The sequence below is a fragment of the Macrobrachium rosenbergii genome, chromosome 35 (assembly GCF_040412425.1).
Source record: "Macrobrachium rosenbergii isolate ZJJX-2024 chromosome 35, ASM4041242v1, whole genome shotgun sequence".
In the NCBI taxonomy this organism is placed as follows: Eukaryota; Metazoa; Arthropoda; class Malacostraca; order Decapoda; family Palaemonidae; genus Macrobrachium; species Macrobrachium rosenbergii.
In genome coordinates, this window is record NC_089775.1 from 6,528,459 (window position 1) to 6,543,040 (window position 14,582).

Below are 14,582 nucleotides of genomic sequence, written 5' to 3' on the forward strand. Positions count from 1 at the left end.
TCCATTTCCCCCAAGCTGTTTTATTCTGCTTTCAACCTTTCATTCCCAGCTCCTCCATTTCAAGCCGTTTTTATTTTGCTTTCAACCTCAGCTTCATTCCCAGCTCCTCCATTTCCCCAAAACTGTTTTTATACTGCTTTCAACCTCAGATTTATTCCCAGCTCCTCCATTTCCCCAAGCTGTTTTTATTCTGCTTTCAACCTCAGTTTCATTCCCAGCTCCCTCCATTTCCCCCCAGGCTGTTTTTATTCTGCTTTCAACCTCAGCTTCATTCCCAGCTCCCTCCATTTCCCCCAGCTGTTTTTATTCTGCTCTCGTGTTTTTATTTTGCTTTCAACCCCAGCTTCATTCCCAGCTCCCTCCATTTCACCCAGGCTGTTTTTATTTTGCTTTCAACCTCAGCTCACTCCCTCTCTCCTGGCTTAAAATATATCCTAAGTATGGAAAATTCTCTACCTGCCTTCAACCTAGGCTTATATTTTGTATAAATTACCCATCCCCTCCCTGCTTGCTGGACAGCATAACCTCACTTTTACCCACTGTTACATTTAAACTAACCCATTCAAGATTCCTGCCACTCTCTTACTCTTATTTGCAGTTATTCTTCAGTCTGCCTAATCACCAAGTCATCTGCATGTAACAATCCTCACAGATTTTCACACCTAGCCCCTTCACTCAGCACATCCATAACCAATACAAACACAAATGGGCTACATGCCAATCCTTGATGTAAACCAACTCTGACTTCAGACATTTGAGTTTTGTCACACATTCTTAAACACTAGAATACTGCCTCCCTTGGTACTCTATCAAATGCTTTTTTTTTTTTTAGATCTGTCGATGCACAAAAAGACTTCCAATTACCCTCCAGCCACTTTCCCTGTAACTGTCTAATCATAAAGACAACTTCACCTGTACTTCTCCTTCTAATGAAACCATGGTGTCATACATCAATCTCCACAACTGCTCATAATCTGTCATCAGGTATTCTTTCTAAAACCTTCAGCAAATGCTCTGTTAGCTGGATTCCTCTGTAATCAAAACACTCCATAATACCTCCCTTCTGTTTAAACACACTTACTAACAACAGACTTTCTTCCCATTCATATGGCATTACTTCCTCTTCTCAGATTGCCCATAACAGTTCCAGTACCCAATGTTTCCCTTCTACACCAAGTACCTTTACCATTTCAATTTGCGCCTCTGAGGGACCTGTAGTTTTGCCATTCTCCATTTTACAAATTGCCTCTATTAACTGTATCTCCATAACTGACCTTTCCACCCCCCCTCCCCTAAATCCCCTCTTTCATTTCTGTGTTTGAAAGACGATTATTTTAATCATGCCATCTTCGTTTGATGCCATCATCCTTATGCAAGACATTTCCTTCTCTCTCTTTGATGACACCTGACTTAACCAGATCTTGTCTTTGCTTTTCCCTGGTTTGATATTCTGTAGATATTCTTTTCACCTTCCTTTGTACCTTGCTCTTCTGTTGCTCTTCCAATAGCTATGCCCTGTGCCCTCTTAGAGTCCTCAGTTTGCTTCTCTACATCGTTCCTCTGAACCGTTCACACACGGTTTCTAATAATTCCAGATGTTTTCTACTACACCTTGTATATACTTACACTGGTAGAACTCCCAACAGACCTCAGAAGTCTGACGTCAGTGTAACTAGTTCCAATGAGGCCTGAGAAGCCACTGGAGAAAGGGCATCTTCTGAGCTCACGCTCCATTAAAGAGAATTATCTAAAAGTAGTTTTTCTACGTAGAGCGTCTGACCCCAAAACTTTGAGAACTGTTTACTGAAAATGAGAGTATTTTCATATGACCCAGATCTGTTGATTATCATTCAGCTTTCCCAGACTTAGAAAAGAATCACCCACTGTTATTGTTTATATAGCAGAGATGTTACTGTAAGCAGAATTCCTACAGATCACAACATCTGAGATCATTTTTGTCACAGAGTACCTTAACTGATACAACCTATTGTACATCCAACTGCAGCATTCCCTGGCTAAGATATTGCATCTTTAAACTAATATCCAACTCTTTGTCCTGCAATATCAGTTCTGCATCTAACTTCAGACTGTTTACCTTTTCAGAATTAACAATCAGGGCGACTTCCACCAAGAGGACTTTGATGACGAGAAGCGGCTAACCAGGGAACCCTGGGGACAGGAGGAAAAACAAACAGACCCTGAGGAACCCCAGACATTAACCCATCTGTCGTCCTACCAAATCCTAGGGCAGCAGGAAAAACAAATGAGGGCCATTGTTGACAAGTATGACATCCACGTTTACAAACAGTTGCAAAAACTTGATTACAGAGTTCTCAAAGGTCACATTTTGAAACATTCATGTTTGATGGAATGTATTTTTTGTGTACTTCAGATCTAATGGTAATACTGACTCTCCCACCATTTCAGATTAACATCAATGGAGCAAGAGTTTCGCCATGAACAGAGCATGATGTGGCATGAGATTCAGCGGAAGGAGGCACGCATCGATGACCAGGCCAAGAAAATTGCTGAACTAGACAATGCCAACACTGAATTAAGTCGTACCGTAGCAAAGCTCAATAACAATCTATGAAGAATGATGTAAATCTAAAAGTTAATTAACCTCTGTCAGTGAAGCTTGGCGAGAGTTACTGAAAGCTCAGAGCCAGAAGTCAACAGATACTTGTACAGTGCAGAGAAGCTCAGAGTCAGTCAGAATAACAAGGCAACACCAGAAACAGACAAGCGTTTCTGTGTAATGGCCCAGTCATGAACTCTTGTCACTCACCTTATATTTTGGGATAAGTTTTCCAGTAGAAAATTTGAATCCGAATTAGGGAATAAACTGGAAGAACAAGCCATCCAATCACTATGAACTCCATGTTGAAGAAAAATATGCACACATACAAATGTACATAATGTAGCATTTTACATGATATTCAAAACCACTGGGCATTTTCAACTGTATATTGAGAACAGATATTATGGATGTTGGTGTATTTTATGTTTTAACATTACGTAGCAAAAATTACGTACGGGGGGAAAGCCTGACTTTAGTCCAGATACTGGGTCTGAGATTTTGAGTATCTTAGAACTTGAGCATTTGAGTTGTACATAGCATCACCTTCCCTCTAGTGTAAAAAAAAAAGCTGTGTAGATAACGGTTCAAATTAGAATGTACAGAACATGTACGTACTGTATATAGTCTCCAGAAGCTATACTCGATTCATGTCCCCAACCTCACATAGCACTTGGACCACTTCAAAAGGTTCTTTGGCTTTTAGTTCTTAGAGAAAAGAGAAGACACAGAAAGTGATTCTACTTTGTTTACATTTTTGCAGTTTAGTGGCAAAACCTGGTATCTCCAGTGACACCTGGAATTTCTTGACTTTTGAGCACTACTAGTACAGGGAGGCAGTTCCTAACTTTTCTTATCACTGTAACTGTGTAAACTGAACTAATAAAACAGTCGAGATTCATCTTCAGTCGTTAAATGTCCTATGGGAAAAATCCTAGGAAGTCTTGAAGTTGCTAACTTCAAGATCAACTGGTTTGGGTGGTCCTTTGTGAATGAGTCACATCCAGAAAATGGAAACTTTTGCATTCCTTTATGTTTTTTTCAGAATGTTTGTTAAATAACTATAAATATAATGAAAATAGAGGTCTGTTGATATGGTAACCCTATCATAGTATATATATATATATATATATATATATATATATATATATATATATATATATATATATATATATATATATATATATGTATGTATATATATATATATATATATATATGTATGTATGTGTATGTATGTATGTATGTATACACACACACACTGGGTGTAGGTCTTGACCAGTTTCAGCTTTATTTCGAAGCCACTGGAAGACGACTGATATGTAGTGATAAAAATCACAATATATACACTACAGAAACAGTATGGAGGAACATACACAACTGTCTGAGACTATGAATCCACACCTGACAGGTGTCAAAGGGAAGTGGCGGCTAAACTCATTAGTGCTAGTGGAGGGTGGATGACCCCATACCAATCTGCAGCCCTCTAGCCTCAGCAATTTTGAAGATCTGAGGGCGGACAGAAAAAGTGCGGACGGACAGACAAATAGCTGTCTCTATTATAGTTTTCTTTTACAGAAAACTAAAACTAAAGACATAATTGAAGAGCCAGTCACGACATTGGAAATGCGTTATTCAACAAAATTATAAACGGTAACAGAGGTTCTACAAAAATATAAAGTATATATAATTCGTGAGTAAATTTGTTGACCTGTGAAAATAAACTATATATATATATATATATATATATATATATATATATATATATATATATATATATATATATATATATATATATATATATATATATATTAATTTCATCAAATATGAAAAACTCGCAATATCACAAGCATCTCCATTAAATTTAACAAGTTAAATCAGTTTTGGGAGTTAATCTCAATGCAATTTACTTTAAACAAAACATTTTTCCACTGATGAATAAAGACTGAATTATCGTCGCTTCTGAATACCAAAGTTCATTCAACTTATTTCTGAAATCCTTTTCAGCCAGAAAACACGTCTGGCGTCTCTCTTTTCCTTTTTCGATCAAGATTCTAGTCGGAGGCTTCCAGTTCATCTTAATCCGTATCCGGATCAGTATCCGGACAGTTGTTCATAATCCATCTTAATCTGTATCCGGACAGTTGTTCATAATCCATCTTAATCTGTATCCGGACAGTTGTTCACCATCTTAATCTGTATCCGGACAGTTGTTTAATCCATCTTAATCATCCGGACAGTTGTTCATAATCGACAGTCCAAGAGCACGTTTACAAAAGTGCGAGCAACGACGAGTTAAAATGGGTCATTATGATATAAGTCTAATACAGTACAATGACTTCGCCGTCGGCATTGTTGTCACTCTCATCACAAACACATATATCTCAAAATACCACGACACATTCATGACACTGACAAAACACCACATAACATTCGTTAAAAACATTCATAACGATAGTTTCAACACTCACCACCAGCCTGCTGACCATTAATTAGCTTTATTCTAGTCCTTCATCCAAAATCCAAGGTCCCTTGCCCAAATCTTGTCTATGACGCTGCTTCCTGAGTTTATCGTCGGTCTTTGGTCGGGCCGTGTGGGTGCCAACACTCCCTGAGTGAAAGGAGAAGCAGAAAACTCATTCTCGATGAGATAACCGTCCTTCTGGTTGATTTAGGGGGTGCCTAGGTTTAGTGGGGACATGGTAAACAAAACCACAACATGTGTTACTTCCTTTCTGAGGTAAATGCTCGACTGTCATTCAGAGTATTCCCGGGCAATGCCGGGTTGGTCAGCTAGTATATGCGTATATATATAGAAATAATCAACACACAATCACGTGTGAAACAGAAATAAATTCCTGACTCACATCAGGATCGAACCCAGGTCTTTCAATTGAAAGGCAAGGGTGCTGCCCAATAGGCCACACAAGTCATAAAAGAAGTTGGAACCTGAGGGCAAAAGCACCCAAGGAATTACCTGGGCAAGCTAACTGCTCACATACCAGCGTGTTTTTCCCAACTCGGCAATGACCCAATTGACAGCATTTCATTCGAATTATCCCTTCTGAGTGAATAGGATAGAAATAATCAACACCCAATCACGTGATCATGTATTGATTATTGCTACTTTATTATTCAATCAGAAGGGATAATTCTGTTGATTATTTCTATCTTAGAAGGGATAATTCTGTTGATTATTTCTATCTTATTATTCACTCAGAAGGGATAATTCTGTTGATTATTTCTACCTTATTATTCACTCAGAAGGGATCATTCTGTTGATTATTTCTACCTTATTATTCACTCAGAAGGGATAATTCTGTTGATTATTTCTACCTTATTATTCACTCAGAAGGGATAATTCTGTTGATTATTTCTATCTTAGAAGGGATAATTCTGTTGATTATTTCTATCTTATTATTCACTCAGAAGGGATAATTCTGTTGATTATTTCTATCTTACTATTCACTCAGAAGGGATAATTCTGTTGATTATTTCTACCTTATTATTCACTCAGAAGGGATCATTCTGTTGATTATTTCTACCTTATTATTCACTCAGAAGGGATCATTCTGTTGATTATTTCTACCTTATTATTCACTCAGAAGGGATAATTCTGTTGATTATTTCTATCTTATTATTCACTCAGAAGGGATAATCCTGTTGATTATTTCTATCTTATTATTCACTCAGAAGGGACAATTCTGGATTATTCATTCATTCTGTTGATTATTTCTACCTTATTATTCACTCAGAAGGATAATTCTGTTGATTATTTCTACCTTATTTTTCACTCCAGAAGGGATCATTCTGTTGATTATTTCTGTCTTATTATTCACTCAGAAGGATAATTCTGTTGATTATTTCTACCTTATTATTCACTCAGAAGGGATAATTGTGTTGATTATTTCTATCTTATTATTCACTCAGAAGGGATAATTCTGTTGATTATTTCTATCTTATTATTCACTCAGAAGGGATAATTCTGATTATTTCTACCTTATTATTCACTCAGAAGGGATAATTCTGTTGATTATTTCTACCTTATTATTCACTCAGAAGGGATAATTCTGTTGATTATTTCTACCTTATTTTTCACTCAGAAGGGTTCATTCTGTTGATTATTTCTACCTTATTAAGCACTCAGAAGGGATAATTCTGTTGATTATTTCTATCTTATTATTCACTCAGAAGGGATCATTCTGTTGATTATTTCTATCTTATTATTCACTCAGAAGGAATAATTCTGTTGATTATTTCTACCTTATTATTCATTCAGAAGGGATCATTCTGTTGATTATTTCTATCTTACTCACTCAGAAGGGATCATTCTGTTATTATTTCTATCTTATTATTCACTCAGAAGGGATAATTCTGTTGATTATTTCTATCTTATTATTCACTCAGAAGGGATAATCCTGTTGATTATTTCTATCTTATTATTCACTCAGAAGGGATAATTCTGTTGATTATTTCTATCTTATTATTCACTCAGAAGGGATAATTCTGTTGATTATTTCTATCTTATTATTCACTCAGAAGGGATCATTCTGTTGATTATTTCTATCTTATTCACTCAGAAGGGATCATTCTGTTGATTATTTCTATCTTATTATTCACTCAGAAGGGATAATCATGTTGATTATTTCTATCTTATTATTCAATCAGAAGGGATAATCCTGTTGATTATTTCTATCTTATTATTCACTCAGAAGGGAGAATTCTGTTGATTATTTCTACCTTATTATTCACTCAGAAGGGATAATTCTGTTGATTATTTCTATCTTATTATTCACTCAGAAGGGATAATTCTGTTGATTATTTCTATCTTATTATTCACTCAGAAGGGATAATTCTGTTGATTATTTCTACCTTATTATTCACTCAGAAGGGATAATTCTGTTGAATATTTCTATCTGATTATTCACTCAGAAGGGATAATTCTGTTGATTATTTCTATCTGATTATTCACTCAGAAGGGATAATTCTGTTGATTATTTCTATCTTATTCACTCAGAAGGGATAATTCTGTTGATTATTTCTATCTTATTCACTCAGATTATTCATCTTATTATTCAGAAGGATATAATTATTTCTGTCTTATTATTCACTCAGAAGGGATAATTCTGATTATTTCTCTCTTATTATTCTAATTCTGATTATTTCTCTCTTATTATTCAGAAGGGATAATTCTGTTGATTATTTCTATCTTATTATTCACTCAGAGAGGATAATTCTGTTGATTATTTCTCTTTATTATTTCTAGAAGGGATAATTCTGATTATTTCTCTCTTATTATTCACTCAGAATGGATAATTCTGGTGATTATTTCTATCTTATTATTCACTCAGAAGGGATAATTCTGTTGATTATTTCTATCTTATTTTTCACTCAGAAGGGATAATTCTGTTGATTATTTCTATCTTATTATTCACTCAGAAGGGATAATTCTGTTGATTATTTCTATCTTATTATTCACCCAGAATGGATAATTCTGGTGATTATTTCTATCTTATTATTCACTCAGAATGGATAATTCAAATGATATGCTGTCAATTGGGTCATTGCTGAGTCGTGAAGTTGGGAAAACACACTGGTACGTGAGCAGTTAGCTTGCCCAAGTAATTCCTTGGGGGCAGTTGCCCCTAGGTTGCAACTTCTTTTATGACTTGTCTGGCCTAGTGGGCAGTGCCATTGCCTTTCAACTGAAAGACCTGGGTTCGATCCTGATGTGAGTCAGAAATTTCGAGTGGTGGTAGAGATGGGTCAATTACAGAAAGAGAAACAAACATACAAAATTTTCTTAACTGGTCATGACATAAAAATTCAATAATGCATTAACATAAAAAAAAAACTATTTTTTAAAATGTTAGAAAAATATTTAATCTTTAATTTTCATCACTAGTAACCTCGCCATCGCTAATATTAGGATCATCAACAGTGGCTGCATTAAAACGAAGATTGTATGCAATCGCCCTTAGGTAACCATCAAGAGAGGCAGTTCCATATCAGGCTATAACAGTAACAAGTGTTCCTTTTTAGTTCATTATTCCCAGCTGTGCTGCCTGCCTGAACCTGCTGATACGAGAGTCCCAGGGAAAGACTTTCGCTGCTACCGTGTCTATCAGCATGCCCAGGTACTTTATCCTCTGCTTGGGGGTGAGATCTGACTTCTCAAGGTTAACCAAGATCCCAAGATCGCGGCAAAACTCGAGGAGTTGATTCCTGTCCTGCAGCAACTGTGAGTGGGAGCTTGCCAGGACGAGCCAGTCGTCGAGATATCTCAATAGACATATCCATTGCGAGTGGGCCCAAGCTAACACAAGAGAGAAGACTCTCATGAACACCTGGGGAGTGGTTGAGAGCCCAAAGCAGAGTGCCCCGAATTTGAAGAATGTCTCCCCAAGGATAAAGCGGAGGTACTTGTGAGAGGACAGATGAATGGGTAATTAGAAATATCACAAGTTTTAAAAGTAAATTGTACTTTTCCTAACTATACAAACCTAAGGTCCTTTACATTAGGAACTGCTTTCAGTGTAGCGTGGAAATGGCTGTTGAACTTTCGAGCAAGATGGTTAGGCAGTTAACTGCCGTCTAGGAGGTGGGAATACCACCTGCCTGGATGTAAACATTCCAATTTGCCTTTCGGCCCAGGTATCAGATTGAGGAGTGGCATGAGGTGGGCATGAAATGTAAAGGAGCTCGGGTTTATATAGTTAGGAAAATACAATTTACTTTTAAAAATAACAATTTTTAAAGTAAACTGTATTTTTCCTAACTATACAAACCCGAGGTCCTTTACATTAGGAGTTACTTTCAGGCATAGGCTGGAAACGGCCGTTAAACTCTTGAGCAAGGTAGTTAGGCAGTAACTACCGCCAGGTAGGCAGGGATACCCGCCTGCCCTGACGTAAACATTCCAATTTGCCTTTCGGCCCAGGTATCAGATTGAGGGGTGGCATGAGGTGGGCATAAAGCGTAAAGGACCTCGGGTTTGTGTAGTTAGGAAAAATACAATTTACTTTAAAAATTGTTATTTGTTCCGACACAATATACAAACCCTCGGTCCTTTACATTAGGAAGACTCACTGGTTGGAGGGAGGAATCTCAGTGAGTTTCCTGAACTGACTGGAGTCTGCACGCCTGGGTTACTCCTCCTGGTCGAAAGAGCGAGGAGGAGTACCGTGCCTCTGACATATGTCAGATACTGGACCTTTTCGCATGAGTGAGGAAACGTAACTCCTACGAAATAGGCTGGAAGGATCTAGAGTCGGAGGCAGTAAGGAAAAGCTGAGATAGGGTTCCCTTATTGCCAGTCTCTCCTTCCTCCCCTTGCTAGAGGAAGGAGCAGAATTGCTCCTATGATTCTATAAGAAAAATAGAATGGGTGCTCGATGTATAGCCTTGCCGCATCAGTGCCAGTTCCAGCAGCTATTGGTTTGAGTCCTATTCTCATCCTTAAGGAGGAGAAGTTGGAGGATGGGGAAAGAGGAGGAAGAGAGACCAGTCACTCTCGGAATCCTTCTCACTTCCAGAACCAACACCTTAGGCGAGATGCTACTTGTCCTCTTGAAGGAGCAGGTAAGACAACACAACTTGTTGAGCAGCCACCACAGACCCAAGGAAAAAGGGTTCCAAGGGCCTGTGGGCAAGACCAAGGAAGAAGAAGACAAGAGTGTGGTCTAAGAGACCACGTCTTGCTTCCAGACCGACAGAAACTTCCGGAATGCGAGGGATGGACCAAGCCATCGACTTCGTGAGCTCTCGGGTGAAAGGTACCGGTATCGTCGTCGTCAACTGCCAAGTACCTCCTTTGATCGCTTCACAGAGTCAGGAGGAAGATGGGTCCTTAGACACTTCTTCCTTGGGAGAGACAGTACTAGCGAAAATGTTGACGACATCCAGGTTAGGAATGTCGAGCCTCTTGGAAAGTACCACAGGTCCCAATAGGACAAAGTAACGAATGATCTGGATCATCGATACAAAGTCCAAGGAGGAGGGGAACAAGAAGGACTCGAACCTGACAGTCAATGCCAATGGATTTGGAGTCCACCTACGACATCCCAGAAGGAGTCGAGGTATGATCCCCCATCCCTGTACTTCCATCTTCTACGCCAAGGCCAGGGTAAGATGAGAGATGGTCCTAAGAGGACATATCTCTATCCAACGACTCTCGTAGGGCACGTGCAGAGCACGGACAGGAACCCTAAACGAGTCACATGCCACATAGGAAACAGTTCACTGGGACAGCACGACTGAAGAAGCTTCTCGTCCGTAGCTAACTCTTGACTGAGGAGACGAAGGCTACTTCAGATAGACTAGGTCGCAAGGGCCTCGTTCTTCACAAATGAAAGGAGAGAAGCAGCCCTTGGCGGAGAAGACGAGGAAGTCCAGACTTGACAAGCAACTCTGACCCGAGAAGAAGTTCCGACAACGACACCACCAGCGAAGATGGATCCAGTCCCTCAGACAGTGTTGCAGACGACTTCAAGGGATATCCAGCTATATCCGTTGCCGCTCAGCGAGAAAGCCTGTGCTTGCAAGGAAAGCTGGAATGTCTCCCAGTCCTGAACACACAGGGATGTACTGCCTCAAGAACCGCTTCTTGTGTAGCTGCACAGGAGGATGGGTCAAGCAGAATTCTTCTCGATGCCTCAGCAATCAGGTCGGATGAAGGCCAAGTCTTCAAGTATTTGTCTGTAACTCAGGGTGAGCAATGTTTGTGAACCCATAGCGAAACGGACAAATACAGAGGGAAAAAACGTCGATATCGAGTTTTCACCAAAAGACAGCATGCCTCAACACAGCGGCCCCTGGTCTGGTAAGAGGGAGTGAGAAAACACTACCGACTTATGTACAGGGAGGCAACAGAAGGATGGTAGGGATTTCTCAGTCCAGCAGTCTCTGCATGAATCTTCGTGAAGAAAGCGTGAGCAGCATGTTCCGTCCCGATCACTCAAACCCGAGGCCAGGCTTGCCTACCAATACATCCCCACCAGGAACGCATCTGGTTAATTCAGCTGTCGAGTGTGCAATAGAACAACACTCGAGTACCTTCAAATGTCAAGATGAAACAGGAGGAAAAAACGATTGCCTCTTGTTTGTCGACAAATGCCATTACTGTACTGTGGTTTTGTTGTTCAACGAAACCAGTGAGTGCCGCAAAACCCATCCTGAGTTCTCGGACAGCCAAAAGTCTGCCCTGAGCCAAGGACGGTGATGAGAAGGTACTAATCGTCTCGGTCACACAAATTCAAGACAAGGTCTTACCAGTGTGTGCCTATTCCTCAATCTGTGAATCCGTAAGTAGACACAAGATGTGAGAGGAATATGCAAGCATATTCGAAGGTTCCTTCAATCAAGCATTAGCCTAACTCTTTCCTCATACATCGAAGAGGAAAGAACAGGGAAAAGGAAGCAGACTTCCATTTTCCACCATGGGCAAGCTTCTGCAAGATGACAGGGTACCGAGGCAATTAGCTCTAGCCGGTTGGCATTTCATGAATCGGGAGCACGGGAGAGGTGGCGGGATGGAAGTTTGATGGAAAGAATTGCCGAGACCTAAGGGAAATAGATACTTCTCCTGAATGAATCCATTCCCAGGTATCGGCAATGTCACTGCCAGTTCCAGAGACTTGATAGGTATCATTTTGTCCAGGCATCAGCAGTTGCAATCTTCTTCTGAAGCCTAGGACTTCTTAGCTAAGGAGTTGAGGGGGGCTGGCTTGAACTCAAGGTCCAGTTGAGATGACTAAGACCCAAAGTTCTTGGCCATTGTCCAAAGGACAAGTCAGTGCCCTGGTGTGAACCTTGATTACCGGGCTATCTGGCAAATCTCTGAAAGAGAAAGGCAGAACCAAGTAAAGGTTCGTTCCTAAGGGTCAAGCCAACTCAGGACTTACGAAACCGGAGATCTGAATTGGGACAAAGTCCTTCTTAGCACCAGAATTGCCCAAAAAACTGCAGTTGGCAAGACCCTCCCAGGCAAGAAGAATTCATATTCTGTCGAGGCAGGGGTGGAAGCTTGGTGTCTCGACCTGAATTAACTCCTTCAAAGAAAAGAATTCATCAGGTCGAGAACGCTCTCGGAAGCCAGCACCGCAGCGGTCCCTGACACTCTCGGCCCCTCGGGAACTGCAAGGGTTGCGAGTTTTGAAGGTTATTCATTGGGGGAGCCGTGGTCCTGTCCCGAGGATCCTCGTGCCGACAAATCGGCGCGAAGTTCTCCAAAAACACAGGGGCGATCGCAACTTGAAGAGGAAGACCCTCACTGTTTCCGATGCGTGAAACTCCTGTACCTCTCCCCTTGGAGGGAGACCTTGACAGATCCCATGAAACCCTCCTCAGCTACCTGGATATAATACGAGAGAATCAGGGGACCGACACCCAAAGCACGCCAGGCAGCCGAACTCCTAAGAAAATTTTGTCGGAGCTCTCTCTGTCCGTCTCGCGCCTCTCGGAACAACCGAGAGGAGAAGAGAACAGGTGAGGAGAAAGAGTATCCCTACCTGTCCTGCCAGTAAGATAAGCAGGAGAGGCGGACTGTGAGTGATAATCAACCGAAGGAGATTACTGCCACACAGGGGAAGAAGAGCACTTGTGCCGTGGCAAAGCGCTTTCCTGGGAAGAGCAAAAAGCTCACTCGAACATAGCCGAGAACCCAAATCGGAAAAAACCGAGTAGGGCCGAGCCGAGCTGAGCCGATCACGCAAACGTGATCCAGCTGGTTGGTATGCGGCGGACTGGGAGGCAGGCGGGGCGAGCCGAGCCGAGCCGAGCCAGTCTGGCAAGCCGAGTCAAGCCGAGCCAGTCTTGTAAGCGCGACCGGGTGCCAAGCCAAGCCAATCGCGCGAACACAATCGTAACTGGGCAGCCCGGACTCATCTGCTGTGAACAATTGCTAGTTTCCCGAACTCTAAACTCCTTCGAGGCCGAGGCCCCTCGAGAAGGTTCAAAGGGGAATTCTGTGTCTGCTATCTTGCATGCTCGAACCCTTAAGTTCGAGACACAAGAATGAAGCCCAGCCGGCGGAGGTCTGTCCGATTCTCGGGACCCCCTTGGACCTCGGGAGAGGAAGGGAAGACGCAGAAGAAGACGCAATCGAAGATAAGATGAAGAAGACGGCAGCTACTTCCACAGGGCGGCTTCCTTCACCTCCACTCCGACGTCTTCAACAGGATGGTGGACACGAAACATCGTAATCTCCAGGGTAGTCCAGCAGGAACACAACGGACGCTGCCCAGGACACCACCACCAGGAGAAGTAGGAGGCATGATCAGGACAGCCGATGAAGGAGCTATGGCGGCAGTTCGGAAGGCAGGAGCTACTGCAACAGCCAGGAACATCACCTCAACAGGGCGACTTCCTTCATCTACACACCGACATCTTCTACAGGATGGCGGACATCGTAACCCCTGGGGCAGCTTGCAGGAATACAACGGAAGCGGCCCCGGGCATGACCGCTAGGAGGACAGCCAATGCAAGAACTACGGCAGAGGTTCGGAGGGCAGGAGCTATTGCAACGGCCAGGAACGTTACTTCCACAAGGCGACTTCCTTCCCCTTCACGCCAACATCTTCTACAGGATGGTGGACATCGTAACCTCCAGGGCAGCTGGCAGGAACACAACGGAAGCGGCCCTGGGCACGACCACTAGGAGAAGTAGCGGGCACGATCAGGACACCCAATGCAGGAGCTACGTTAGCGGTTCGGAAGGCAGGAGCTACTGCAACGGATAGAAATGTCACTTGAAAGTCACCAACAACGACAGAAACGATCAGGACGGCTGCGGCAGGAGACCAGGAAGAGCAGCCCACAGTCCGTCGTCGAGTTGACAAGAGCATAACACAGGGAACAGCAGGAGCAGATGGACCACAGATATGCCGGAGGCATTGCAACAGCATACATGAAGATCAGCAGTGACAGCGATCGATCCACATCGGCAGGAAAGAGTCAGAACGATCCCGACGTGGAAATATGTCATCTAACCAGGTATTGTGGTCGATCC

General features: G+C 41.8%; 1 protein-coding gene across 4 annotated transcripts in view; it reads left to right on the forward strand.

The window, feature by feature from the left end:
- The window catches only part of LOC136856437 (disabled homolog 2-interacting protein-like), a 142,676-nt gene extending 139,197 nt beyond the window's left edge, over positions 1-3,479 (forward strand). For all 4 annotated transcript variants that reach the window (XM_067134313.1, XM_067134314.1, XM_067134315.1 and 1 more), the window contains 2 exons: positions 2,104-2,283; positions 2,428-3,479. In XM_067134313.1, coding sequence (XP_066990414.1) covers positions 2,104-2,283; positions 2,428-2,593 — 346 coding nt within the window. In that variant the 3' untranslated portion in view covers positions 2,594-3,479. The remainder of the gene's footprint in view (positions 1-2,103; positions 2,284-2,427) is intronic.
- Positions 3,480-14,582: the final 11,103 nt, after the last annotated feature.